Below are 26,696 nucleotides of genomic sequence, written 5' to 3' on the forward strand. Positions count from 1 at the left end.
CTCTACACCTTAGCACTGGGATTGCTTCCTGGATCAGTTACAGTCGGCATGGTTTTCTTTCTCTGGAAGCTGTAGAATCAGAGTTCTCCTTTGGAAACCTGCCAATTGCAGTCATGTTGTCAACTGTCAAACTTTAATTAGAGGGGTTTCAGAGAAAGCAAGATCGGGGACAAAAGCTGTTACCCCGTGGCAAATTGTGCATTCAAAACCAATATATTTTACACACACACAAACTGTGCCATGTGACCTCTCTCCAAAATATTGTGACTCAGATCAAGCAGCTCGTGTCCTGTGCAAATGTGACATTTTTGCTGTAGTCAGTGCCCTTTACTTTAGAAAGTATTCTTTTAAAAAAGTTCAGGACAGTCAATAGCAACATGAATTAATATTTTACATAACGTCTTCATAACAATACAATTCATGGAGTATAGTCAGCTATATATAACAGCTTTCTGCTTCACAATCTGAGCCTAAACAGCTGTGTCTCTGTGGCAATTCAACCAGATGTTCACGGTATGATTCACATACACAAGCACACTTGTCAGCTGTCGTTGATAGTCAGGAATGCAACTCCTGACCTGTTTTTTGTCTGCTTGCCTTAGGGACACAGTCAATTTGGCACAAATTATTTGTTAAGGGATTAACAGTTTCAGGCCAGATCACTTTCATACTATTAACAGATCAGTAGGGTTTTTAGTCAGGGTGCAATGGGGAGTATCAATGTTTAATTTATCTACTGACCCTCGGAGGCCTGAATAACCAGCTTGATCCAAAAAGTGAAGTACCTCGGATGCATAACTCTGAAATAAGAGCAAAAAAAAAAAAAAAAAAAAAAAAAACTGGAAAAACTCAGTAGGTCAAGCAGCATCTATGGAGAAAAACAGAATTAACATTTCAGGTCAATGACTAGTTATTAGAACTGAAAAGAAATAAAGTGTTGGAGTCTTTTTAAGGAAGTAGAAGAGGAAGGTGGCAAGACGAACAAAGATCTGAGATATTGAGGCGGCCTGGATCTCAAGATTAAATAACAAAAGATTTTGTGATATAAAAGCCAAAATGAGTGGTAATGGGCATAGTGAAGAAACAAAGATTACATCCAAATGAGATGCAAATTGTTACACAAAATCCATCTAAATACAATATGAAGGGAAAGAAAAAAAAATATAAGATGAAGACTCATCCATTAAAACATAAGCAAGATTATGGATGTGGAGGTTATGATCTGAAGTTGTTGGACTCAATGTTAGGCCCAGAAAGCTGTACAATGTTGAGTTGAAAGATGCTGATCCTTGAGCTCATGTGAAGCTTCACTAATAAGTGGGGCAGAATTAGAAAGGTCAGCATGGGAGGAAGGGAGAATTTAAAGGACAAGCAACCGGAAACTCAAGGACAGAATAGAACAAACTGGTCATCCACAATGTTTGGTCACTCCGCTATAGAGGCGGCATCATTAGCCATGATTACAGCATGCTAAACTGAAAGTATTACAGAATCACAGAAGTGCTGCACAGATGGTAGCCTTTTGGCCCATCATTGTACAAGGAACATCCCAGTTTCTATCATGACACTACAGACGTCTTACTGAAATTCAGCACCCATGGATCCATTGAACCAGGAACACTCATCACAAAGGCCGTTTTGGCACTGTACACCAGCAACTCCCACAACAGCGTCAGTACTCAACACTGACAACTGCCAATTTCCAGACGCCACCCAACAACTCATCCAATTCATCCCTGACCACAACTTCTTCACCTTCGGAAACCAGTTCTTCATCCAGACACATGAAACAGCCATAGGGACCAAATTTGCACCCCAATATTCCAACGTTTTTATGCACAAGTTTGAGCAAGACTTCTTTGCTGCACAGGACCTCCAATCAACGCTATACACCAGATACATCAACATGTTCTTCCTCAGTTATTACAGCGAGGAGTCACTGAAATGACTACACAACGATATCAACAAGTTTCATCCCACTATCAGACTTACCATGGACTACTCTTCAGAATTAGTTCAATTCCTGGACACCTCAGTACCTCACTCTACCACAAGCCGATGGATAACCTCACAATGCTGCACTCTTCTAGCTTCCACCCTAAACATGTTAAAGTAGCCATCCCTACGGACAAGCCTTGTGCATACACAGAATCTGCTCAGACGGTGAGGAACGCAATGGACACCTAAAGACGCTGAAAGACACCCTCATAAGAATGGGATACAATGCTTAACTCATTGATCCCCAATTCTGATGTGCCACAGTAAAAAATTGCAACGACCTCCTCAATAGACACAAGATATGACCACTAGAGTACTCTTCGTCGTCCAGCACTTCCACGGAGAGAAGAAACTACGCCATGTTCTTCGCAGCCTTCAACATGTCATCGATGATGTGGACATCTCACGAAGATTATCCCTACACCTCCACTTCTCGCCTTCAAACAACCGCCAAACCTTAAGCAGAGCATCACTCGCAGCAAACTACCCAGCCTTCAGGACAACACAACCGCAACACCACACAACCCTGCCATGGCAACCTCTGCAAGACATGTCAGTTCACCGGCACCACCCACCACGTACAAGGCAGATACTCAGGTGACTCAGCCAATGTTATCTACCTCACATGCTGCAGGCAAGGATTCCGAGGCATGGTATAATCGGTGAGACCTACAACAACGGATGAACAGCGCGCAACAATGGTCTGACAGGGATGTTCCCTCCGAGTCAGGGAACACTTCAGCTGTCAAGGATAATCAGCCTCCGAACTTTGGGTAAGCGTCCTCCAAGGCAGCCTTCGAGACACACAACAACACAGAATTGCTGAGCAGAAACTGATAGTCAATTTCTATATCCATGAAGATGGTCTCAACCATGATCTTGGGTTCACGTTGCGCTACGTGTAACCCCACCATACCGTTCTATATTTGTAAAATCCTCCTTACTGTCCTGTTTTGACACCATCACCTTGATAACAAGTTATGATCCCTCTACCATAATTAGTTTGTATAGTTTTGGATTACTTGTTACTTTGATTAGATCCTCGGCATGCGACTCTTATACCTATCATATTATTCCAGTCATTTGGTTTGTCTCCAGCACCATCTTATTTTTAAATTTTTTGTAATTATCTCTCTGCTGCAATCGGATTATAGGTCAGCCCTTCACTTGTTCACCTACAAAGACTTATTCAGCCTGTCGACACTCCACTCACCATTTGTATGATCTTTTGATCTCTCTGCCCATAAATTGTGCCTGTGTGCTTCTCTTCACTTCACCCGACAAAAGGAGCAGCGCTCTTAAATCCTTATGATTTCAAATAAACCTGTAGGACTATAACCTGGTGTTATGTGACTTCTGACTGAAACACAGTACTGAGGGAGTGTTAAATGTGCCTGTGTTTGGGTGAAGGCGGTGTGTGGGACTGATCTTTTCAGAAGTTATATCCATGCTTCTCAGTACCTTTTAAAGGCACTTAACTAGCTGTGAGAGTGCATTAGGATAACCAGAGTTTGAAAAAAATGCAAGTCCTTCTTTCATTCAATCTTACAATTACGATGGTCACCCAACCAACAGATACTTTGAATTGTGCCAAATAAAGCCAATTAATCATTAGTGCTGGTAACAAAAGAAAGAGATATTAATAACCGGATCAAAGTACACAATGTTTTTGTGCTAACATCCAAGAACAGACACTCGTACCTCAATGGTTCCTGAATAATTAATACTGGTTTGAGTAAACAGATGCTAAATTCTGATAATAAAAATGTACTTGCTCTAGTTTATTGCTCTCATTCAAGGACACAAACCATTTGAGAGTTTGTAAGAGCAGACTTTATTTTAACTTTGAGATCACCTAAATTAGAATTGTAGAATTAGATATGATTTACTGAATGTTCTGATGACTCAGTTAGTCAAGAACAGGAAACTAAGATGGCCTTTTATGGAGAAGTTTATACTGGTTCCTAGAATACAACTATTAAACGGGTGTGGTTTGGCATTTGGTCTTTATGGTTTGGCTCACTACTACACCCCCATCACTTAAAAAAAGAGAAGACAAATTATACAGCAGTTTAAAAAATAAACAAACATTCATGGAATATGGGGGTTGCTAGTAGCTAATCAATTATTTCCAAATTGACTAAAATACAATCCAATAACTGTTACAATAAGGGCATCTCACACAAGCAGGATGATTGGCATATAGCAGGTTGCGATTAATTTATCAGCACCAATTGCCCTCCAGTTTTTAAGTAACTGGAACAATGGAAACAGTATATCAGATTCCTAGAAAAAGTTGATCACATTCAAAAGACATGTTGCAGAATTAGAAATACTGTATTTTTTACAGAATGAAGAACAACAAATTTGAAGGAATTGGATAACGGGAGATGGAACAGGAGGACAAGAATGACAAATAAGCAAGGGGAAAAAGAAATAATGAAAAGCTAGCAACAGATCCTTTAGGACACTCTAGATGACAGAAAGGGTACGGTCAGTATCAGAGATGGAAAGACAAAAAAACTTTACAAGTTGGCAAATGTCGCATTTGGAAAACTTATCAATTTCTTTGCAAGTGCCTTTCATATTCTGAATTGCTAAGTCCAATGCATAGATCCTTTCAAATTCTAAATGTTGTCAAATAGATCCATTACATGTTAATGGTGTTGAACGCTATCAAATTATTCATCCAATCAATTTGCTCATACATTCCCAAAAAAAATCAAATCAGCCACTTTACATTTTCCAATAGCATTACTTGGAACGTGAAAGGACAAGAAGAGATGGGGATCATGTTCAACCCATGGATTTACCCAGCTGCGTCTGATGCATTGTAGACTTCTATCAGGTCACCTCTCAACCACCTACGCTCCAGTGAAGTCTAACCTATCCAGCCTTTCCTTATAACTCTAGCCTTCTATACCCAGAAAATCTAATCTGAACCCTCTCCAGCTTAATAATATCCTTCTTATAACTGGGTGATCATAACTGGACACAGTATTTCAAAAGAGGCCTCAATGCCCTGCACAACCTCAACATGACTTCCCAACTCCTATACTCGATGGACTGAGCAATGATATCACTTGCATTATGAATCATAGCTAAGCACTGTCAGGATTTTCACTGGTGTAACAACCAAGGATAAAGTGTAAAAGTATATTACATCAGGGTTGAACACATAATACATATACAAACATTTTTCACAAATAAAAAATTATGTATTGTTAGTAAACTATACAGGTTTTCAAAAACACAAATTTAATGAAGTTTGGATCTTGGAGTTCTTTCACAGTTTGCATCAGCAACTGAAACCCAAGGTACATTGAACAAAAAATGGACAAGAACGGACAGAGTCGTATACATGGAAAGATGACAATACGAGACGATCTTGCTTTTATTGGTGGAATCCTGCACAGAAGCAGTTGAAATCAAGTCCGATAATAGATTATGTGGCTTCTCCATTGGAGGTGAAGTATTAACGGGCAGTTTCAGAGATAATGGGCTTCAGCTTAAAAATTCTAGTTTTGGGCTTTACTTATTTTTCCAGAAAGTAATCAAAATGCTTTAAAAGCAAAGTTACAAAACCTCATCAGTCACTTGTCCTGTCAGACAGGAAGTAAGGTACAACCCACAAAGTGTGGAAGCTTTACTGGTTAGCCACGTTTTGAGGGCTTCTTAGTAGTCAGTCATAGTTACACACACTCTGCACCAGCAGTGTTTGCCATCCACCCACAGAGTGTGGGTTCATGTAAAACAGATAAAGCTAATAATAGAAACTCAATACTACTAACTGGAAACGTCTTCAATTATAATCACTCATGCAGTGTTGGAAATAATGGAAATTCTAAAAATGAAGAGCACTGATTTGTTCCGGACGTTTTTTTTTGTGGCTTTCTTATTGGTCAATGATGCAATTTGAGTACAATGGCTATTCAACCTTTTCTACAGAATTAAGTATGTGGACTTGTGCAATGAATCTTGGAGTTTCACTATTCGGTGGAAAGATTGCTTCTGCTTTTCTCCTCCAAGTCCTAAGTTCAGAAAAACCTCAAAGATGATCAGTTAATCAAAGAACAAAGAAACTGATAATATCATTGTGTTAGCAATTCATTTAGTTGTAATTGGTTAACAATCCCAAAGACAGATAACATTTTCAATCTAAGTTACCATGTCATGCAATGAATTATGTAATAAGGTGAGCTATAAAACATTCCATTAAGTGTGCAGGATAAAAATATGGCAAGGAAAAATCAACACAAATAAATGTGACCTTAACTGCATTCAGAAGATATGAAGTTAAATAAACGCCACAGACGCTAGAGAGGGAATGGTGAAGAAGAATACTGGGAATGAAAGTGAAAAATGTAAAACAAAAGCAATATGAAAAAAGCAGTATGAAACAAAAATAAGAATGGAGAAGCTAAACACAACAGTAGGAAACTAGGATAACAAGGTGTAGAGCTGGATGAACACAGCAGGCCACGCAGCATCAGAGGAGCAGGAAAGCTGACATTTCGGGTCTGGACCCTTCTTCAGAAATGGGGGAGGGGAAGGGGATTCTGAAATAAATAGAGGGAGGGGGAGGCGGATGGAAGATGGATAAAAGGAGCAGATAGGTGGAAACTACATCAGTATCAGAACAGTAAATTGGTTATCAAATGGGAGTAATGATTCCTTAAGGGTTCAACCAGATTTGTCATAGATAAATTATTGGAGTACCACTTAGAACTATTCACTGGTATATGTACAATTGGTACGCCACCCATCATAGAGGGTGGACCAAAGTTTTATATCTCGCAGGGAGGTTCCTGAGTGGTCAGCAGCATTGCAAAGAATTTCTTCCTCTCTCTAAAGTTACAATAGTTACCAAGTGCACCTTGGGTGAGAGCAACTGACTCAGAAAAGACCAGAAAATATCCTGATTGGAATAATTCCATAACAGACACAATGCAGAAGTCACCTATCAAGTCAAAGGAACTGAAGGTTTAGTTCAAATTGAAAAAAAAAAGCCAAATTCATGACTCATTATTAGAAGGAAGCTACTTTGAAGTCTAGTTCCATTTACAACTGATCTCAGGAGGTTTGAGGGTGAGAAGAAGAGGAAGACTTTGACTGTGACGACTGAGGGATGAGTAGGCTGTGATCTGTTAACCAGTCAGCATAAGTTTATGGATGGAACAGTGAGTATACGGTCAAGAGCCTGCTATTTTAAAAATTCCAGTTAAGTCATGAGAATTCAAAAACTCAAAACTGAAAATAACCTGAAGTGCACGAACATTGGTAGATGAGTGAGCAAATCAGTTTAACAGAACAGAAATGGAGAAAGATGGCTGAATTTAGCTAACAGATCCACAACTGAAAATGAACAAATTCAGAATCATAGAATTTTTCAGCACAGGAGCTGGCCATCTGGTCCATCCTGTCTGCCAGTAAAATGAAAACAGCCATGCTGCCTGATCCAAAATTTCCAGCGCTTTATTTGTAACTTTATATCCAACAACTTATTAAATACACCATCCTTACAGCTAGTGAGTTCCAAATACTGAAATGAAAATTTCAAATTTCTCCTAATCCTTCAAACATTTATTTGAATTATATATCCCTAATTATTAACCGGCCTTCTAATGCCGTTTGACGGCCTCCCGAATACACCTGATAAACTTAGGAAATTTGTCACACTTGAGCTTGGTGGAAAATGATTCCAAATGTTGGCATTCTTTAGACAGTTAATTATTTCTAAAATTGTTGTAAACTTAACTGTTGCACATTTTCCTATATACCAGTATATGGGATCCGGATATATCTTGAAGTGATGCTCTGGACTTAATTGATCCAAGCTATGACTTGTCACCTAGAGCGACAAAGAAGGCATATGCATAAGAACACAAGCAAGTTCCGCTTCAAGCCACAACATCCTGATCTGGCACAACGTCACTGTTCCGTCATTATCACTGGTCAAATTCCTGGAATTCCCTCCCTAACATCATCATGAATGTACCTTTCCACATGGATCAAAGCAGTTGAAGAAGTCAGTCTATCAACATTTTCTCAAGGGCAGGTGGGGTTGGGCAGTATCCCATCTCCACATTTCAAACGAATAAGTAAATAAAAAAGCCAATTGATACTATGTATATTGTACTTTAAATTGGTCCTCTTGATGCTGAGGAGGCCCAATTTCTCTAGTCTTTACTTAAATATTTTGTCACTATGGATCGTCTTCATGGTCCAATGCGTGAACAGCCAGCTCAGAAATTCTTTAAGTAATGAACACCAAAGTGATTTTGTTGCTACGCTCCGTAATATAGGAGGGATACACACTTATAGTTTCGGAAGAGGACTCATACTGTAGCGATTGCACATAGCAGACTCAAATATCAATTGTGTTTCACTCTTCACAGGTGTTGGCAGATCTGCTGAATTTCTCCAGCATTTTATGTTTGTTTCAGTTGTTTTTACACATCTATATCCTGTTGCATGGTAGTTTAACCAGTTGAAAGCACGGTGATTCAACAATAAACATTCCCAGTTCTGCATTCAGCATCTGGTCAGAATCCATGAACATACTATACATACTCGAGTAAAAGTCGATCTCATGTAAGTCAATCCCCTAGTTTTGACCAAAAAAAAACATGGAATTTTCCAAATGCCTCATGTAAAAGTTGACCCTAATTCTTCACAGATAACAGATCAACATTTGACAGTCAAGGTATTATCCTGTACATAAATGTTACAATGAGGAAATAAACTTTATTCGTGCTATTATGTGAGATAACAAGGTGTAGAGCTGGATGAACACAGCAGGCCAAGCAGCATCACAGGAGCAGGAAAGCTGATGTTTCCGGTCTAGACCCTCCTTTCTGAAGAAGCCTGCTTCTGCTGTGTTCATCCAGCTCTACACCTTGTTATCTCAGATTCTCCAGCACCGGCAGTTCCTACTATCTCATGCTATTATGTGTTTTGATGTACAATCCACACCAACGTTAGGCTACAGATTTCTTAAGTTCATTATCGAATGAGCAACATAATTAGTGTGATACAAAGTTTATTATACCGTTATTTCCTATATAAGATAGGCTTACATGCATTTGCTTCATTATAATTACCATATTTCTTCACGTAGGATTCAATTGGATGTGCAGTTGTTGACAATTTCTCACGGCTACAATGATTAGTAAGACAGTATGGGAATCAAATGTCTGATAAAAAAAATTATCAGAAATAAAAGCTTAAAACGTTAGTTTAAAAAGTAAAACAAAAGTAGATGAGAGAAAATGGAAGGAAATGGAAGGACTTGGCACAAAAGTTTAATCAGGTCAGAGTCCAGTGATAACCTCCCTTTGGGCGCAGCTCAGCTGAGCCGAGCTCAGTTCCCCTGTAGCACTGACTTTCAGCCCCTCAAAAGTAGTATACATGTAATAGCTGACCCCATAAATTTAACCTTAAAAATAGCCTAAAAATTCGACTTTTACACGAGCATATACGGTATGTTCCTTTAGTCAACATCATCCAGCAGCTGTAGAGTCTATTCCTAGAATGCTCTCATCAGCTATTCAAATTATGTGTGCCTTCCAGATGGTGAAAGGTCTATACAAGAGACTTCTAATCATGTCTCGATTCATCATGGTGCAGATTTAGACTAACATTGTGATCCGGGTTTACTTAATAACTGATTAAACCAGGTTTGAGGAATTTTAGTAAAGAAACATGGCCGTTATGAGGCTGATTCTACCACCTCAGTGTCAAGTCGGAATTGAAGAGAGTTTATTGAATATCCAGCCATCTCAAATCTTGATTCTGGATTTCATATGTAGCAGTGTGGAGTTATTACTTAAGGAAAGCAGTTTGGACACATGGAATTAACATGCAGCAAGAGATTGTCATCATTGAAGAAGAGAGCCAAACAGTGTACCCTTCATCTTGTCCAAGCATGCTGTCAGAGAACCACTGGCTAGGTAGCATATCCCTTCATAAGTATAGCTGTTGGCTCATGCATCATTCAAATCAATAACAAATTAATAATTAACAAGGCAAGATTATGCAGCACCCCTCCATTAGTATATCAGAATGGTAGACCCCTGAAGCAGTCACTGTATTGACCTGAATGCCAATTCTAAAATTACAAACTGAAAACCGCCCTTTTTAAAAAAATGACTGGGTGCAGGTTTGGTTGTACAACATTAAACTCAAATACTGGTGGGTGCAGGAATGCCCCTGGTACCAAAGGAGTGGCAATAATTTGAGTGAAGATTGTCACACAAAAAGCGAGTGAATGAGCATACATGCAAAACAGTTCAAAGAGTGAACCATTTCAGGCTGCAGTTAATGTCTGCCCATTTACATACTTGTCCATCCTGGCAACCTGCCATGTATAGAATTCCCTGACTGCAAAGTTTTCCATTAGCTCTGAATCCCTCAGAGGGTGCGTTTTTTTTTAATGTCTCTGCTAGTCTCAAAACTGCAGCAATCATTCTGATATGTACATCCTGAAGGCAGGTCAGGACCTTTTCTCAATGACGCTGTACATTTTACATTCAAGACAGGCCAGAACAGTCACGATACATCGTACTTAATGAACTAATAGTACTTTGAACGTCAATGTTGAAATTAATGTTACTTTCCAAGTTGGTTGAAACATGTGATCAGGTTATGAATTTTAACTTTAAACACCAAAGTATGAGCTTAACTGGTTTGAGATGGAGAAGGGTGGCAGATGTAATTTTTAAAAATATATTCTCTCCAGAGTGCGGACATCACCGATTTGGTCAGCATTTATTGTCCATTCCAAATTGACCTTCAGAAGGTGGTGGTGAGCTGCTTTCTTGGATCATTCACAGTCCATGTGGTGTAATGCACCACCAGCGCTGTTAGGAAGGGAATTCCAGAACTTTGACCCCAATGATATAGTTCCCATCAGGATGGTTTGTGGCTTGAAAAGGAATTTTAAGATGGTGGCGTTCCCATGTATCTGCTGCTCTTGCTCTTCTAGATGGCAGAAACTGAAGTTTAGAAGGTGCTGTTGGAGAAACCTTGCTGTGTATCTTAACAGTCATTGAGGTGTACAGCATGGAAACAGGCTGTTTGGCCCAAATTACTTATGCCACCCAGTTTTCACAATTAAACTAGTTCCATTTGTCTGTGCTTGATCCCTATCCCTCCATACCTATTCCATCTGTGGATCCGTCTAAATGTTTCTCAAATGACAAAATTTTACTCGCTTCCACCACTACGTCTGGCGGCCCGTTCCAGACACTCACTACCCTCCGTGCGAAAGAAAATTGCCCCTCTGGACCCCTTTGTATCTCTCCACTCTCATCTTAAACTTATGCCATTGAGTTTTAGAGTCCCCTACCATATGGAAAAGGCTTTCTACCTTACCTACGCCGCTCATGATATTATAGACCTCTAAGGTCAGCAGTCAGTCTCCCACGCTCCGAGCAGAGAAGTCCCAGCCTACGCATGACTCTATGATCCAGAGTACTGCTATCTTCATCATTGTGGATAGGTATATTTATGGAGTCGTCTCCTCGTGTTAATTGTTTAAATATCCACCACCATTCATGGTTGGATGAGGCAGGACTGCAGAACATCGATCTAATTCATTGGTTGTGGAGTTACTATCTCTCTTTAATCCGGCTATCGCTTCTTTGGCATGCAAGTTGTCTGGTGCTGTAGATTTGTCAAGTTGACTCTCACTTTTTGGTATAGCCGGCACTACTCCTGGCATGTCCACCAGCATTCTATTATAAAGCCTGGCTCAATAATGTTAGAGTTTGCAACATGCCAGAGCATGAAGTCACAGATTGTGGTCGAATACAATTCTGTTGCATCTAATGGCCCACTGCACCTCTTGGATGCCCAGTATTGAGTTGCTAGCTGTGTTTGAAATCTAAATTCTCATTTAGAACAGTGGCAGTGCCACAAAACACGTTGGAGATATTGATATTAAAATAGGTTGAGCTACTTCTGGTGACTGACATCATAGTTCCCACCCTTCACAATTGACAATGGCTCCATCAGGCTGACTTTAATTCCAGATTATTGAACTGAATTCAAATTTCGCCATCTCCTATGAAGTGATGGTATCACGAATACATCCCTTAAAGGTATATTGCATATCTGTTGTGACAAATTAACAGACCACCCCCACTTTATACAAAGAAAATAAATCCCAAACAGATATATATTGTTGCACAGAAGGGCGTTTTGTCTGCTTGATGAACTGACAATTACAATTATCAAAATTCAAACTTTGACATAATGTTTGGGTGGTCTGACAACTCATCTTGATCTGGTGATCGTATACCCATCTTAAGAAGCTCATGCTATTCACACTGCTGATAACTTGGTTGCCTGGTTACTGGATGCTGTTACTCAGTATTGTTACACAATTGCTGTTGGAGGTTCCTTCCTCACAGTTAGATGCATGATTGGCATGTGGCACATTGGTCTAAGCTGGATCCTGTTCTTTTGCAATATAATACCATGATCAGCAATGACTTCATATGACCAAGCTGACTGCATAGCTTAGAAACCTTTGCAGATGTTTGGATTTCAGACTTGCACTGTCTGGTGCATAGTTGTGGTAGTCCCCTACCTGTTCACTGGTGTTGCATCTATTTCGTTCTCCTGTCTTTGAGTGGGAGAGTCCTGTGGCTGTTTTATTCTCACCACCAAGTGTGGTTTGAATCTTGTGAATGGTTACAATGCTAAGATTGTGCATGTACTGGCAGTCCTGCCACTGTTAGACAATTCACATCTACCAAGTAGAAGATTTTGAAAATCCAAGGTGAACATGCATACTGGCACGGATTATGCCTTTGCAGGGAATTGATGATCCGTTATATGATGTGAGACTATTTTAAGACCTTACCATGAAATCGCAGTCATTGGGGAATGTATTTTAGGATGCATAGTTGTAATATGTCGGCAGTAGTATCAATTTTGGTCTTCAGGGTGTATTGACCTGCCTTTTGGGTATATACGACATTGATGGTTGTAAAAGCTTCTAATTGTCTTACACTATCAAGATGGCACATGAGACTGAGAATAAGGAGGACTTGGTCATCTTCCAAAGGTGGCTTTATGATTTGTTTGCTATTTACTGCATTGATAGGTTTGCATAGGTTTGGATGACTTTCCACGCTTTCAGCATTGTGGTATTGTAGCACCTTGATGATCACTTTGGTCTTGTTCTATTATCTAGTTTGGCTTTTGAAACCACACTTTCTGCGTATGGGTGTCCAATGTCTTTTGGCTCCATGCACTTGGCAGATGGGAAGAAACACAGGCCTATTGGATGAGTGCCACAAACACATTTGCTGCTGATCTTTGTTTGGTGTACTTTGCTGACTGTATCAATAGTGTTGTTACACCTAAAGCATGCAACCATGTTGGCCAGCCACTATGGCTTGATGTCAGTGTACATCTTTCTACAATTTTCAATGTCATTTTCTTGCCCAGAAGATTTATCCTGAAGGCTTTGGTCAGAATAGAGGCAATTACCAAATTGATTTCTTCCCCTCAGAATTCTTCTTCGCAGAACTGACATGCACATCCTTTACTGTGCATCTGCAATAAGGCCTTCAATAGACTCTTGGGGTTTCCGTCTGAGTTGCAGTCTGTTAATCCAGATATTGATCTTAATGTAAGATGGTCAAGTACTTCCCAGATCTTAGGATCATTTACAGGTTGACCTTCAAAGTGAAGCTGCATTTGTTGCCTAAATAGCTGTAATTTAGTGAAGGCTTCACTTGCTGTCCATTTCTTGCTGAAAGTTTGTGGCTTTTGGTTGTATTGAAGTAGTGTGTTGGGTTTATTTTTTTTTTTTCCCCCCCTCATTCATTGATCTGTACTTTTATTTTTCCTTCTATTTTACTTTATATTTCACAGTGTGGCCTCGAAGTATTTTTGAGTACCGGTCTGTACTTTTAAGAAGTAAAGGCCTAGCCAAGCCTAGCCAGGCTTCAGCCATCAGAGTGTTTTCACGAAAAAAAAAGTGAAAAGTTTTATCACCTAATTGAAGGAAACAAAGTGGTGGAACCAACTGACCATTGCACAGAGGTAAGCTTCCTTAAGTTATTAAATCACTCTATAAAAACAGGAAGGCCCTGTACTTAAACTGAGAGTAGCTGATGACTGCCAATTTTAGTTATAAGACTATAGAGAGCCTTTTTAGCTGGTGATTTTGTTTTAAAACTTAAGACTTGTAACTGCCATACCTTAAATAGAATGTTTCTAGCATGATAGGTCTTGAACTTTAAGTAGAACAAAAGAGATTTGAACTCAAGAAAATTGATAGTGTTTGGTCACTCAAATACTCAATGATCCATCATTGTTTAATTTTCAGTGAACATTCTTTTATAAGTGGTTATTGGTCCTTACTAACATGCTGCGACATGACATGAGAACTGACAGATATTCTTTAACTATCATGTGACACGTATGTAGGTTAGCATTACATATGAATGTAACATGAGTCTCATAGTACTTAAGAACTCAATGAACTTTTAATACTGTATGGGCTCAGGCAATTCAGATGTACTACAGCATTCTTTCCTCAGCAGGTGATGCTGCAAAAAGACTCAATAAGATGGAGACAGAGTCCGCTATACCATTAGGCCATGATGTGCTGATGATATCAAGAGCGTGTTCCTTAAAAGATACATTGCATATTTATTGTGAGGAGCAACACAACAACATGTGAGCACATCTAGACCTGCTCATTTTGCTTGCAGAATTACCTCTGAGGCAAATAACAGAAATATATTGTGACACTTAATATCTACTTTTAGTTTAATTAAAGAATTATAACTTTGAGAACAAATATGTTTTCAAATTGGTGGAAAATATACTAACAAAGTGTAAAGACTGCATAAGAGAGAACATGCATTCATTGAGAGCTTGGTCCTCCTAAACAAAAACGTAACTATAAAATTGCCTTTTTGTGTACTTTGTTTTTGCTGACAGAAATATTCCAACACATTTTCACCTTCATATCTCTGCAGTTCATCTGTTAATGAAATCATCACTCATATCTTTGCTACCACTGCAGATGATACCTCCTGTCACTTCAAAATAGTCATAGAGAAAGTGTTTTTACAGCCCTTTGGCCTATTGTGTTAACGCTGGTCATCAAACATCCACCTACTCTAATCCCATTTGCAAGTACTTGGCCTGAAGTCTCAAAACGCTGTGACATTTCAAGTGTTCCTCTAAATAGTTCTTCAAAGTCTTGAGGGTTCCTGGCTCCAGCACCCTTTTATGCATGCAATTCCAGATACCCACACACCTCTGCAAGAAAATAATTTTTTTTTTAAAACCTCAAATCGCCTCTAAACCTTCTGCTCCTTCCTTTAAAGCTCTGCCGTGATTATTGGGCCTTCTGCTAAGGCGAAAGGATTTTCCTTCTGTACTCACTCATCACTTTGTACACATCAAATGTCCCCTCAGCCTTCTCTGCTGTAAGGAAAAATAACCCTAGCCTAACTAGTCTCTCTTCAAAGCTGAATTGCTCCAACTCAAGCAACACCCTGGCCTATCTCTTCTGTACCCTCTCGAGTGCAATCTTTTCCTTTAAAGAGTGTAGTGTACATAAATTCACCAGAATCTCTTCATTCTATTATATAATATCTTGACTAAGAAATGCAAGTATCCCATTATGCCTTCTTAACCACTTTCTCTATACGTCTGGTAGCCTTCAAGGATCTACGGATATGCACAACGTCCCTCTGATCTTTTGTACTTCCTTAGGACCTACCATTCAACATGTACTCCCAAAATGCATCACACCTCACTTTTCATACATCAATGAAAATCGCCATGGTGTTGCCCATCTGGCCAGCCAATTAATTATATTTGTCCTGTAGTCTGAGGCTTTCCTGCCCACTATTTATCACACCACCAATTTAAGCATTCACCACAGATTAGCTGTTCATTATCTAGGTTGATGTCACCTCACATGTAATGTCAAACCAAGTCTTCAATTACAGTCCCAGTCATAAATGTTACATACAAAGTCAGTATTAATGCACGAGTTAGGAGCAGGAGTAAGCAATTCAGCCTCTTGAGCCTGCTCCACCATCTAATACAATCCATAGCTGATCTCATCTCAGTCTCAACTCCACTTTCCTGCTTGCTCCTCATAACCTTCAATCCACTACAAATTAAAAACCTGTTCGAGTAAATTTAAGGAGGAAACAGACAATGTCCTAGCTTCCACCACACTATGGGGTACGGAATTCCACATATTCGCAACCCTTAGAGAAATAATTCCCTCTCGCCTCTATCTTTAATCTTCTACTCCTTATCCTAAAACTATAACCTCTCGTTCAAGATTGCTCCCATGAGGAAACATCCTATGCCTACTTTGTCAAGCCCCTTTAACATCTTACACAGGTCAATTAGATTTCTTCTCATTCTTCTAAATTTCAGACAGTATAGGCCTAAACTGCTCACTGTTTCTTCATAAGACAAACCCCTCGACTCTAGAAACAATTTTGAGGACCTCCTCTCATCTGCCTCCAATGCAATGATCCCTCCTCAAGTAAGGGGACCAAAATTGTGCACAATACTCCAGGTTGGAGGACTGGGTGAAGGCACTGGTATTGTAGAGTTCACATTTGTTCTGCAGGAATCTGATTGTTCTCTCCAAATGCTGAAATTTTTTGGTGACAGAAACTTCTTGATTTGGATCTGTCCACTGCTATTTCTAATAAAACGTAGCAGGGTCCAAATATGTGCCTCACCAGGCCGAATACCATTATATCCATGCCACCAGAGGGACATCAGTATTTACCAATACTAAAGGAGGATCATCCTGATATACTTACTTTCCTTCAATATTAGGGGTCAAACAGAGAACAAACAGTTGTAAAAGGAGGGGGGAAAACCCCGTTACAGATGAACATCTCCCTCGAAATAAAATTTAAGTTAGCAAAGTCCCCTCATTCTTTTTGTGCCATTAAACACATTGTTACTATTCTGTGATCTCTCATCCACACCATTCCCCCAAGCCATTCTATTATACTAAAACGTGAACCTATAATCTCATTTTGGACAGGACATGTCTACAAAAAGTCATGTAACGTCACCAAAGGTCAAACAGCCGTGGTCTGTAAGCTGTTAAGACGAGTAAATGAAAGCAGGTTCCGGCAAACCACTTCCACAATGAATAGATGTCCTTGTCACCAAAGCATTTTTTTTCCTTTTTCAGATTTTACTGAAATGAATAAAAGCAATTCTACTTCATCACACCATACCTTTCCTGTTCCATGTAAAAACAAAAGTAATTCTGGAAGGGAAACTCTATCGGGTTTAGTTTTAAAAAGTTGCCAAGTGGTATGTGGGCAACTTGGTTACTGATTCAGTACCTTTGTGCAGTCAAAGATTTAACATATTTTTGCATTATATGTGCAGTCAAATGGCAAATTTAAGTATACAAACAGAATCAAATTATTATATCAACGCAAATCAAGTCACAAGATCCGAAATAAGTTGAAACAAAACCCAAGAAGGTTATCTTACCTTGTCAACTAATTTTACTCATGCTTTAAAAAAAATTCTAAAATCAACTATGAAAATTTGGATGCGTTATTCTAGTCAGCCATGTATGGAACCAAATAATAAATAATTTGGAGAAATGGGTGTTATAGAGGGTATTAAAAAAGGGTGTTAGCAAGGAGCAGATGATCTATAATTAAGACAGCACTCAAGTTTTCACTTAATGTATAACTAGCTTAATAAGTTGAGTCTTCCTATTTCATTGTTACGGGTATTGCTGCCACTTAATGGCATGGTTCCCATTTAATCATACAGAGCAGGTTTTTGAAAGAAAATACTTTCACTAAAAAAAAAGTTACATTTTAAACAGGACCATTTCTTGCTCATGAGCACAGCACAGTGCGGCTCTAAAATATTGCATTTACTTCAGAATTATTAGCTGTAACTCAGTTCTTTCTAACTTCTGAAAATGACTGCGTATACAATACTCACAGCTTGACAATCTTCCTGAATTTAGGTTGTACTTCCACATAGAATACCACTTGCAAAATCTAATGACAGTTTTAAGCATCAGTGCTAGCGCATAACAAGTGCTCATATCTAGGTGTTTTTGGGTGACAGAAAACTTGAAAACTGGGATTTGTTGGGTTTAGTTTACACTGATCAAGGAATATATTTTTGCAGACTTTTAACTACTGTTACAAAGTCATGCAAAAGACAGAAGCATATACAAGCATGTTCAGCCAGAAGTGCAGAATGGATGATCCATCTCAGCCTCATCCCAATGACCCCAGCACCAGGTATTAGCCAATTCAATTCACTCCACATGATAAAGAAATCATTGAAAACACTGAAACTGCAAAGGCTATGAGGTTCGACAACCTTTTTTTACGTCAAGTATTTCAGTCATCCCTTCCAAAGTTGTTTAGTTGATTAACCCCACTGTTGAGGTCACTAATGTTGGGAGATTTCCTTGATGTACCCGACTTAATAATACTGCAAACATTTTTATTAAATTGCATTTTTGTAATATGTTGTAAGGAGATGAAATCTTCCCACTTGTAAGGGTTTTTGTCCTGAAAGATCTGTATTTCTTGCAAGTGATTTCAGCTAATTTTCTTTGGACACAGTTTAGGAAAAAGGAAAATCTCATTCAAAATATGTACAAACCTTGTGGTTATTTGTGGCCTGATAATTTCAAAGTCTGTTATTTCAAGTTCAAGTACTTGTGTGTAATATTTAATACACATTAAGGCAGCACCCTCCTGGGTTTTAAGTGCACAAACTAGCAAGAACATGATAAATAAAAGTGTCATTTATAATCAAAAAAGCAAGAATTTATTTTTGAATATTTGTTGTTGCCAAGATGTTGAAGTACAGCTTTCCCAGGTGATCTGAGAATCTTTGATGGACTCTCCGTTTTGTTTTAGCAAGTCTGTATAATATTCTGCCTTTGATCCAAAAATAACCTCACCCATTTACCAGGTGAGCATGTTTTAAAACTGTAAAGGTATAAGGTTTCAGTATTGTGTGTCAATGCCAGCTTTCATTGCAAGTTGAAATAACTAGTAAGCTCTGTTCTCACATATTATTCTTTTGAAATAAAGGATGGAACATTTGAAGTCAATGTAATGGAAACCTTGTATACAGCATCTGCAAACTGTGACAATTTTTCAAAAAGTGAGTCTTCTTCCTGATCAGGACTAATTTACAATTCAAATCACATTTTGCGAAATAAGTTTATTAAAAAGTTATTCTTTTTAAAGGTTTTGGACTTACAAAATAAATGGGGTACTTATTAACATGTGGACTAAACAGAAACACATTGGTTCCTATACATTATTTCAATCCTGTCTATGCTACAATTGAAGTATGTTCAAAAACAGCTAACAATGGAAGAACTTAAATTGGCAACTTCAGCCATATCAATAGATTTACTCATTCATTTTGCAGAATTAAAGGTTGGTGTGGGACATATTATAAATCTTTCACAACCAGCATGATCGACATCCAACCCAGCGCCTTAAACATTCACTCCTCCCACCAATGCAGCAATGTATGCCAGCTCAAGACGTGCTGTAGCAATTCACTCAGGCTACTTCAACAGCACCTCTCAAATGCAGGAGTTCTCCTGTTCTGAAAGCCAAAGCGGCAGCCGCATTGGAACAGTATCAGCTCAGTGATCCCTCAAAGTCACACCATCCTGACATGGACATACGTCACCACCAGAAGGTCTATTTCCAGGATTCCCTCCCTAGGAGCGCTATGGCAGCAGCTATATGACAAGTGCAATGGGCAGTAAATACTGGTTGTGTCAGTTATGTTCGTACTTGGAGAATGAATAAATCTCTACAATTATCTGCAAATACAAATCATGATTTTACAGCTCATGTAAGTGATAATAATAAATTGATAAACATTGGCATGTAAAACATGCTTATAATAAAGTGAAGTTTAATCATATCTGCAATGGAACTCATGACAAAATGCAGACTTCATTACCCCACGCACTTACCTAGGTTGTCATGTTTCGTCACTGTAAAACAATACTATGGAAACACCAGTATTTTCCCTCATTTTGCCATAACAATAACTTGTTGAACACACATCATCAGATGGGTGTATGAAACATATCAGTGAGTCTTTTCAAAGAAGAATGAAAACTTGTATCCATGGCCAGTATTGTACTGTACAGATTATTATGTTTTTGTAAAATGAAATGACCAGAGTTATGAGCTGCTCACACTCAAACTGCTACACCTCATCATCCACTGCTGAGGCATTTCTACATAGTGGTCACCAAATCCTACCATAGTAAGGACCCTATCCACCTGAACTCCAGAGAATCAGCAGCCCCAGGTATCACCAGTTGCTGGTGCCCTGACTGAGGCATTATGTTCAGAAAGGGTTTTGCCAACAGCCCTCACATTTACTGGCAAGTTTAATTTTAATCAGAAGCAAATGTTGATGATGATGCTGGTCCTACATAATCAACATGCACTCTGTTCATTGGTACTTTAATAGAGTATTTACACAACAGTGCAGTTACCATACAAAAGTCAAGTACATAACCGGAGCAAAGTTTACTTCAAGATTGTTTGTTTAGTTCTTGGTTCAGAGCTAATTAAGTACCTTTCACAGTCTTTCCACTCCATCAGTTTTGACTTGTTGGGCTGAAGGGCCTTGACTTGTGCTGTGGACCTCTATGACTATAAAGCACAATGCAGTTTTGCACGCCACCATTGACTCTGGATTTACATTTCATTGTTTCAAAGTCTGATTTGATTAAACAAAGCGCACAGCTGCAATTGGAAATCTCACTCTGCTTCATTTCAAGTCAGATGGGCCCCAGGTTGTACGTAAATGCAAAATTAAACCATTTCACCATGACACTTTTATTGGGGCATGTGTGTGGTTAATTAAAAATCTAAGTGGTCTGGCTAGAACGGAGCACCTATTGAGTTCAGAACACAAGAAATAGCAGCAGGACAAGATTATATAACGCAGAGTCTACTACACCATTCAATATGAACATGGTCAATCTTGGTCTACAATACCACTTTCCTGTCCATTCTCTGTATCCCTTAATTCCTCAAGAAACCAAAATCTACTGCAGCCTTAAACAAATTTAATGATGGCACAAGCGCAACCCTCTGGGGTACAGAGTTAAAAGGATTCACCACTTTTTTCAGTGTAAGAAATTGTCATCTTAATGTTAAATAATTGGAACTAATCCCGAGATTGTTCCTACTTGTTCTAGGTTTCCTCAATCAAGGGCAAAAATATCTCAGTAGATACTCTAATTCCTTTGATAATCTTATACATTTCGATTAAATCACTTTTCATTCTCCTAAATTCCAGAGACTTCAGACACAATTTACACAGCTTCCCACCATAAAATAACCCCATCACCCCAGGGACGACTACACTCAATTTCAGCTGCGCTGCCTTCAATGCAAGCATACTCTTTCTTGAACATGGAGGTCAAAATTGCACAGTATCAAGGTGCACCAAATCCCTGTACAACTGTAGCAAGACCTTTTTTAAAATCCCTGTACACTCATTCTTTTGAGAGAAAGGTCAAAATGTAACTTTTTGTTTTCTTAACTGCTCGCTTTACCACCATGTTAACTTTTTGCATTCTTTGTAAGAGTGATCAAAGTTCCTCTGACATCAACATTTACAAATATGAATATTCCAGTTTTAAGCTCTTATGACCAGACTGCATAACCTCACACATCTCCACATCCTATTCCAACACCACTGTCTATTTTAGTAATTGCAATGATTGCATGCACAGATTTTTTGACTTATTTTTGCAGTGAATACAAACTCCATTCAGAGAACTTAGCTTTCTCTAGTTCCCCCTCAGCTCTAAAAATACTATCCTACCTGACTGTCCTTCTCACGTCATGACTATATTAACTCAAACAACCATTGTAATTTCTACTCTAATTGAATCTTTCAAGGGCATGTCATTTGCAATTTTGGCCAGAGTGGTTTCCGTGATGGGACTAAGGTGGAAATTGGACTAAAGGAATAAAACGGGGAGCTTTCAATGACTACAACGACTATTGCTCTCCCACATACTCTTGTTAAGTTTGCTGACTCACAGGGCACCATAGCAACAAAAAATTAGTTAATACCTCATTGTCAGCACACCATTGTGCCTTGTTGGGTGGCACAGTGGCTCAGTGGTTAGCACTGCTGCCTCATAGTGCCAGGGACCCAGGTTCAATTCCACCCTCGGGCAATTGTCTGTGTGGAGTTTGCACATTCTCCCCATGTCTGCGTAGGTTTCCCCTGCGTGCTCTGGTTCCTCCCACAGTCCAAAAGATGTCTCAGGGTAGATAGATTGGCAATGCTAAATTGCCTGTAGTGTCCAGGGATATTTAGGTTGGGTGAGTTAGACAAGTGGAAATGCAAGGGTAGGGGAATGAGTTGGGTGAGATGCTCTTTTGGCGGGGGGAGGGGGGGGGGGTGGCGGCCGCAGCGTGGACTCATTGGGCCGATTGGCCTGTTGCCACACTGTAGGGATTCTATGTTTTAAATCTTTTAAAATGAATTAAATACAGCTGTTCTCTCAACACTATTATCTGCCACTTGAAGAAGACACTTAATACCATTAGCCACTGACCAAAAAGCCAAATACCACAACACAAAGAAAATTTCAAGTTAAGCCATCCCACTTTCTTATCTGAACTATAGTGTGGTTGAGTCATTTACTGTAAAGCTGGTGGAGTAGACCGGAAAACCACTATAATGCACAAAACCATGCCCCACACCAATGTCAAGAAAGAACATGTGGAACACCTGACTAATATCATAAAACTAAAAGCACCTACTCAAACTTAACCTTACAATGAAAAAGTTTCTCATTTTACTACAATATTTTTGAATAGTTCACAATTTCATTAAATAAAATATTAAATAGTATCCTGGAGCAGGAAACAAGCAAAAAGGTTTGTTCTAACCCACTTTATATATAAATAAAATGCACAAATCAAAATTCATCTCTCCTTGAGGGGGTTCTAAATTTTCTTGGAAACAAGTATAGCTATTTCATTCATATAATCCCAGGATGTTTAGGATTGCAAGAAGAGTCAGAAGGAGCAAAACCAGAATATTCCATTTTCTTTCCTTCCCTCCACCAAAAAGCTTGTAAGTTCTTCATTTTTGCAAGTGTAAAATATGCTTCAAAATGAGACTAAAGGCGGTGCAAAGAGAGAAATCAGTAAGCAAAGACCTAGACAAGACTCGTGTAGGAAGAGCTAGCAGTGATAGGTATACAAGGTGGGAAACGTGAAAGCTGGTGATAGCGGGAACTAAAAACATGGAGCTTAGCAGGAAGACAACAGTAGGTTTATATCATGGGCACAGACCTCAATAATAGCACAAAGACCCAAATTCAGCACCAATCCACCCATTGAATTGTCAGCACATGTACTTGATGGACAAGTCTGAATTATCAACATGTTGATCAACATTGGTACTGGGCTACCGCTTTCACAGGGCCTGAACATTGTCCAACAAAAAACTTTGCTTGAGGATTAGGTTTCTTCAGTAGGGCAAACCAATCAAATATACAACAGTAAAACAAATCAGTATAACTTTAGGATACCAACAACACATTATTTGTTCCACATGTTTTATGTAGAGCATTCCATAAAGAAATGAAGATTATCCTACAGAAGTCGGACACCTACTTTCTTCACATTAATTAATATTTCTAAATTTATTCCTTTCCAATAGCTGGCAAAGAATGCACTGGAATGAATTCAGCTATCAAGTATTATAAATGGAAAATTAAAAATTCAACAGCACAAGTGGTAACAGAAAAAAAGATAACCCTTAGCCAATTCAAATATCAATATGTCCAGCCTATTCTGTTATAGACGGGAGTAATTAAAAACAGTGGTTGACAAGAGTAACAAAGTTTGGTTATGAATACAGTGACAGATGTGATTCTTTTAAAAGTTGGTTAAACTTCAAGAATACTTTGAAGAGAACAAAATGCCACAAATCTCAAAACCAAATCAAACTTGAGAAGGCAGTTAATTCAGCAAACATGCATTGTATGCAGATGACTTTAGGTGTTATTCCTTCAAAACATACTCAGTAACCAACAAACATAAATGGCAGAAACTTAAGTCTTTGGAAGCTGGTACTGGCAAACTATAAACATCAAGAATTTTAGCAACAATACCGACCAAGGTTAAATGCACATTAAGTCTGAACTTCCATCATTCACCAACCCTCACTCATCTTGACTCCTTTGTTCTGTGCCACCTGTTGTTGGATTCTGCAACATCTATCGTCTAGGACCCAAATTAACGTGACTATTGTCTCCATGGCCAAGAACTCTCGATTCAAAACCCAGAACCCCATCATTGGCAGCAACTACCCTGCCCTTGATGGCCATCTATCTTCTACCATCCCTGCTGTCAAATCATTCCACCACCTGCCCAATACGGCTTCCACTCGCTGCCCAGATCTAAACCCCAGGCAACGTGACCACCATATCCATGACGCCAAGTTCATCATATTATTTTGTTTTTAGCATTTCCTTAGTCCAGCCTTGAAAGCAACCAAGCTTGTTCAGTAATTTAAACCTACAATAAATAATGGAGTGAACTTTAAAATAAGATATTGAATAGGATTCCTCACAGCATGCAAAAAAATGCCATAAAGATAATTTTAGCCATTACATTTGAAGTAGACATGACATTAAAGTGGTGAAATTTTATGCATCAGCTATTCCTGAGAGTCATTATCATAGATTCTTAACTGTGGTTTACACCATCAACAACTTCAAGGAGTCAATAGTCCATGCATTCTCCTGTACATATTGTATAACAAAACAGTGCAACTTCACAAAATACATGGATACTTTCCAATAAATTGAGAAATCAAGATTCACATGGCTCATGAACTGCAATGTTTCTCTTTCAAAGAAATTCTAAAATGAAAAAGAATGCAGCCCTCAATAGCCATTGAGAGATACAAAAGCAGCACCAGCAGCGTATTTAATACTTACTCAGATCTAACACATCATCTGTTTTAATAAGATCCTCATCCCTCGTCAGTGGTAGCTGTGTTTCTGGCTCGCCTTGTAGTTGCAGCGACAAAGAACGGAGCATAAAGAAAACCCTGATAGCCTTAAAAAAAGCAAAAAAAATTCAATACAATACTGATGACTGTAACAATGCTTTAAAATTAGATCTGCTTTATATAATAAATTACATGGATAAAGAAGAAACGTCACATTGTTCCAGAGATCGCTAACACAATAAAATTCATTCACAGGTTGGAGGTATCTCTGCCTGAGCCAGCATTCATTACCCATCCCTCATTGGCCAGAGGGCAGTTGAGAGTCAACCACATTTCTGTGGGTCTGGAGTCATATGTAGGCCAGACCAAGTAACAGCAATTGATTTCCTTCCCTAAAGGCCATTAGTGAACCAGATGGTTTTTTCCTGACAATCGATAATAGTTTCAATTCCAGACTTCTACTGAATTCAAATTTCACTATCTGTCGTGGCGGGATTCAAACCCAGGTCTTCAGAAGATTACCTAGGTTTCTGAATTAATAGTCTAGCTATAATATCACTAGGCCATCACCTCCATTTATTTGGACATAAAAGACCCCATGTCGCAATTCAAAGAAAATTAGAATAATTGCCAAGTCTATGACAACATTTATTCGACAATAAACTTCTTAAAAAAACAAATTTGAGTCATTATCTCAATTCAGCTCATGTTTAGGGTGTACTGGCTGCTGTATTGACCTATATTATAACAGTGATTTGTTCCGTTATTCATGTATGGGATGTGGGCATTGCTGACAAAGCCAGCATTTACTGGCCTAACATTTAGCCATATTATCTGAAGTGACTAGGTGTCAAACTTTGTTCTACAATGCTCTTGAGGAGTACCTTGGTACACCACCTTATGATGAATGATTCACCTTGTTGCTTCATTAAGTTTTCCAGCAAAAGGCTGGGCAAGAAAATGTCTCAAGTGACTTACCAAGGGCTCTAAAATTGTATGAACACCCACGATTTTGATGCAGCTGCGAACTGATTAAGGTTTGGTTGAAACAATACATGCACTGTTGAAAAATACAGCTGATGCACAAACAAACCCTCAAATATAGTCATCTTATAGTACCATAATAACCTATCATTCAGTTGCTCCACTCAATCTATCCAAATAAGTGTGCAAGTTCAGGCAATGAAATTATACAGGGCAACTTCAGGAGTATTTCAGGAAATGAACCATTAACTGTTAGTAGCTTCTTGGACTTGATTTCAGCATAGCCAACTCTGATCAATCATTTAAAATTTGCAACAGGTTGGGAAAAACCCTTAGATTCATGCTTAGGGTTGCCCAGCAGCAGTCTCTAAACTAGAGTTGATTTATTTTAAGGAACACCTAGATGCAGCAGTGGTGTAGAGGCTTGCAAGGAAAGGCAGTGCTCTCTCTCGGTCAGTAAGGGAAAAATAATTGGTGCAAAATGGGCTGAAAAGCTCCGTCAGTGAAGTAGTTTAGAAGAAAAAGTACTGAAAGTTTCAAGTGTTTCCCATTTGCCATCTGAATCTGAGACATGATCTGAAGATCTCCATCATTTTACAACTGTCAACAGTCAGATCTCAAAAGAATTGTGAAAAGTCAACCCCTTCTATCTTCTCAATTTGAAT

At 38.8% G+C, this 26,696-nt stretch overlaps 1 protein-coding gene across 1 annotated transcript in view; it reads right to left on the reverse strand.

The window, feature by feature from the left end:
* Positions 1-665: 665 nt before the first annotated feature.
* Positions 666-26,696, reverse strand: part of LOC109922346 (protein CLEC16A-like) — a 74,597-nt gene continuing 48,566 nt past the window's right edge. Inside the window, exons 4-6 of the mRNA XM_048609675.1 lie at positions 25,034-25,154; positions 3,548-3,615; positions 666-800 (exon numbers count right to left, since the gene is read on the reverse strand). Of these exons, the coding sequence (XP_048465632.1) occupies positions 666-800; positions 3,548-3,615; positions 25,034-25,154 (324 nt within the window). The remainder of the gene's footprint in view (positions 801-3,547; positions 3,616-25,033; positions 25,155-26,696) is intronic.

The sequence above is a fragment of the Rhincodon typus genome, chromosome 21 (assembly GCF_021869965.1).
Source record: "Rhincodon typus isolate 14 chromosome 21, sRhiTyp1.1, whole genome shotgun sequence".
Taxonomy (NCBI): domain Eukaryota; kingdom Metazoa; phylum Chordata; class Chondrichthyes; order Orectolobiformes; family Rhincodontidae; genus Rhincodon; species Rhincodon typus.